Source organism: Notolabrus celidotus, chromosome 4 (assembly GCF_009762535.1).
Source record: "Notolabrus celidotus isolate fNotCel1 chromosome 4, fNotCel1.pri, whole genome shotgun sequence".
NCBI lineage: Eukaryota > Metazoa > Chordata > Actinopteri > Labriformes > Labridae > Notolabrus > Notolabrus celidotus.
Genome location: NC_048275.1, coordinates 39498610 through 39502613, shown reverse-complemented (window position 1 = coordinate 39502613; position 4004 = coordinate 39498610). Strand labels below are relative to the sequence as shown.

At 41.1% G+C, this 4004-nt stretch overlaps 1 protein-coding gene across 1 annotated transcript; it reads right to left on the bottom strand.

The window, feature by feature from the left end:
• LOC117811759 (ubiquitin carboxyl-terminal hydrolase 37-like) lies at positions 1-3695 on the bottom strand. Its single transcript, XM_034682218.1, has 10 exons — positions 3554-3695; positions 3270-3401; positions 3035-3158; positions 2453-2604; positions 2145-2247; positions 1893-1969; positions 1210-1318; positions 1009-1069; positions 674-831; positions 1-538 (listed from the first exon to the last, which is right to left on the bottom strand). Exons 2-10 carry the CDS (start codon positions 3272-3274, stop codon positions 533-535), a joined length of 795 nt encoding a protein of 264 aa, XP_034538109.1. The 5' UTR covers positions 3275-3401; positions 3554-3695; the 3' UTR covers positions 1-532.
• Positions 3696-4004: the final 309 nt, after the last annotated feature.

The following is a 4004-nucleotide window of genomic DNA, read 5'->3' as shown; positions in this document are numbered from 1 at the left end:
ACTTCCTTGTGGTAAATTTTTTTTTATATGAATGAATACATTCTCAATCAGTATACATTTTTTTTATAAAAGTATTCATCCATTTTCACTCTACTATTCTGCCCAGAGAGCAAACCAAATTATGCCAAATTGATAATCCAGACAGGATGCTTGTCTGGATTGATTTCAGTTTAAATAAGTCACTGCTAATCATTTTGGTGACTTTTGTTTTGGGGCAACTGTGGCAAGGAAAAACTCCCTCTGTGAGAAAGAAACCTTGGGAGGAACCAGGCTCTCTGTGGGAAACGCCCATCCTCCTTTGGGCCACCAGACCAGCTGCTGCTCCAGTTGACCTCTTGCTGCTCCACTGGACGTGCAGCTTCATGATCACTGGACTTCTACAATTCATACAACCTTGAAACATTTGAATTTGGAGACAGCACTTGCCCTTTTTGAATTCCCTTTGAGATTTAAGGACCCGGTCCCCTATGGTGATGAAGGTCTACTGGCTGCCCTTGGTTTCCTCTGAAGTCCCCATGGATCATCCCGCTGACTAATCCTATGAGCAAAAACAAACAAAAACTGCTTTTGAAGTACTCAGGTGTCTGCAGAAAATGTAAATGTCATCAGAAAAACCACAACATCACTTTCCATGACGTTCACCTGGGTGCACGTGATGGTAATGTGTTCGTACCTTTCTTTTGTAGACTAGGACGTAGGCGTTTTGACTTTGCAGCTTGCACACAGAGGCACCGCTGGTTTCTCTAACTACTGTGTCATTGTAAGTGAACCAACGGTCTTCTGGGTCCTCCACTGGCACATCCAGATCCACTCCATCTGAGATGTAGTGTCCTATCAGATAAATGAGCATTGTTATTCACGCTGTCTGAAGACTCCGTGGATTTAAGGCAGATCAAATGACAACAGGTTTTTTTGAAGGGAACGAAAACAGGACGTCACTTGTCACATTCGTCTTTCAGTTATGGTCACAAATATTTAAGTATTTATGAAAATGACAGATTATCTTACCACTTCCTGTTCCTGCGCCGATGTGACTGATGGCGCTGACGAGGCTGTAGCAGCTACCACCCTGAGAATAAATAGACATAATGTTGTACACACAGCCCACATGTTAACTTCTATTACAGATAATCTACTGTATATATCCATCTATCTATCTATCATCTATTCATTTATTTCATGGAATCAGGTCATTTAGTTTTTACTTACCTCTTTGGAAGGAATCACCAGTTCCCTGAAGAGGTCTACCGGGTCACGGACCTTCTCCAGTTGGTAACTTGAATCATACCGGATTCGTTTAAGATGCAGGACTAGAGCTCTGAAATAAGAAACACAGAAAACAGTTAGCATTAGCCTGTTGTACAGTTTTCGTGACTCCTCCTTTGTGGTAGACAGCTGCGTACGTCACTCTCTTTCTGCGATAGGACTTCGTCTGACTGGAGGCTGTTTGTTTGGTGATTCAATTCATTCAAGTTTGAACCCAGCTAAGCAATCCTGTTTGTTTACCTTTTGTAAAATGATTATATTTAAGCTAGAAGAGATTTTTAGGGCTCTCTCTTAAGGGTTTTTCACCAGTGTCATGGCCGTTCAGGGACCCAGGTGTTTTTTTTTCGTTTTCTTTTCTCAGTAGGAGTTTTTATTTTCTTCTGTGTGTTTTATATTTTCTATTTTGGCCAGAGAGACCATGACAACTTCTATTGATCTGTAGTTTTCTTAGAAAATATTCTAAGATGTGCTTTTTACAACCTCTTTGTGTATTTTTTCTCATTTAACAAACGTATTATCACTTCTTTCAGTTTTCTCTAAAAGTCCTACACAGAATGATTCAAAATCTAATAACATGTGAGTTGAGACTCTTCCTACTGGTGTTGGTTGACTGTGATGACACTTACTTTGGCATGGTTGCGAGTGATGAGCGCTGGCCTGACATGTTGGCACCACATTCACAGCGGTACTCCAGATCGGTCTCCTGCAGGACACCAAAGGATCAACATGCTTTTAGTTTGTACTGAATTTATAAACACTTGAACTCCACTAATACAAGCTGTGGTGAAGGGATTGAGATGTGGTGTTGTTGTTTTTATCATAGCACATTAGTCTGCATCATTTGTTTGTATGTTAATTAATGAGGAAAGGTGTGTTACCTTAAGATAGTCCTCCAGCATGTCCTCAACTGTTCCACCTCCAAGTGCTATGTCCAGGGATAGGTCAGTGTATTTCTCCTGTCTCGTGGATCCTACACCACAGCTGCAGAACAAAAGTACAATACAGTATTGATTCAGCTGCAGAGGTTAAAACAAATCTGCTGTTGAGGGGTTGCAATTTTAAATTCACTGCAGTGACCTCATTAATATTTAAAAATCAGGGTTTTGGGGGTTAAAAGTTAATGTTAGTAATCCCTGCCCTCACCGGATGTCAGACATATGAAATGTGTGTGTTTGTGTAGCCATACCTTTTGCAGGTCCTTGTGTTCTCCATGGTGAACTCTATGTGTTTTTTGACAGGGCACGTGTAGGTCTGGTCCGTGGTGGCTGCCAGGTACTGCAGTTGTGGACCCAAACTCCTGATTTGTTGCAGAACTGAAGATAAGAACTCATGTGCATCCTGCAGAACACACACACACACACACACACACACACACACACACACACACACACACACATACATATAGAGTTTGTACAAAGTCACAACATAGAAGGCAGAAAGATCAAGCAAATGCAGATGTGCCAAAAGCTAAGGTCATATGGTCACTTAAAGGGATAGTGCAGCTCATGTATTTTAGGTGTCATGTTAGCTTATTTTTAATTTAGCCTCTCAGTTTGTGCAGATTTTTTTCATTCAAATTATATGTTTGATGTTTGATGTCCTTAAAGATCATCCAATAATTTGGTGCGCCATTTTTTTCATGATTAAAAAGTGTAGTCATGTGTTGTCATATTAGCACCAAGGTACAGTTATGAGAGCTATGGTTTGTACACTGGGAGGACATGTTCAGGAGGAGGTGAAACAACAACCATGAAACCAGTTTACTTACCTTCTGTTGGTTATCTTTGAATTCTGGATTCCAAGCAGAGAGGGCCGTCTTGAAGTTGGTCAGAAGGAGTGTTTTTTTAGCCAAGTCCTTCGTGGGGCGAGCCTTTTTGATTTTTGTTAAATATCTGAAAACAGGAGAAGAGCGTTGAGGCATTTTCTCTGCAATAAAAGCTTTTAGCATTCAGTGCAAAACTTTAGGGAAAAAAAGATTGAAGTTGATCTGATTGGTGCCGTACCTCATAACTCCTGCGTCAGGGTTTGAACGCCACACCTTCTACTGACGTTTGACATCGTCGACAAAGTCATCCAGCGTCAGAAGGCTTTGTAGGCAGGAGTTCATGTAACAGGTTTGTCCGATGTTTGGAAATCTGATGCACACAAAACATGTCCATATAATTATTTATGTTTCATACCACTTTAAAACCCTTTCATCTCCCCTCCCACGTGGCAGTGTCTAAATGCTATTTATTTACAGCATTATTTATTTGACGTGTGTTTATATTCATATAGATGCACTCACCCGAGACTCTGGACATGCTCATGTCTGAGATGCTTGTCGCTGATGTTTGAGTGACAAGCCTCTGTCTTCTTCGGGGGGGCAGCCTTCCTTTCTGTTTGGCCTTTTAACTCCACCTCAGGTTCGTGAATGGTGGAGAGGCGTCGTCTCTTCCCTCTTCAGGTAAAGAAACACGCTTTCTTTTCTGTTGGTGCACAGTCAAACTTATGTTCAATCATGTAAAGCTACATTCATTAACCCTTTTATATCTGCTGTATGTTAAATGCTACACTTTGTAACAAATAAGACATATTCTGTTCTACATACCTTGGTTGGACTGTGGGGCTCACACCCCAATGGTGTCCTTTCTGCTTCATTGCAAAGGGCAGGTGAAGCACCATGGATGTTAGCTCTGGTGAGAAAGAGGAACAAAGTTGGATTTCCAGATGCGTCCTCATACTAAGTATGATGGAAA

What these genes read in the sequence shown, in the direction of transcription:
- LOC117811759 (XM_034682218.1), bottom strand. An exon ending in TCACTCGCAACCATGCCAAA is followed by an intron (nt 1,319 to 1,892) that starts GTAAGTGTCATC and finishes TTCTTATTTCAG; the next exon opens with AGCTCTAGTCCTGCATCTTA. An exon ending in TGGTGATTCCTTCCAAAGAG is followed by an intron (nt 1,070 to 1,209) that starts GTAAGTAAAAAC and finishes ATTTATTCTCAG; the next exon opens with GGTGGTAGCTGCTACAGCCT.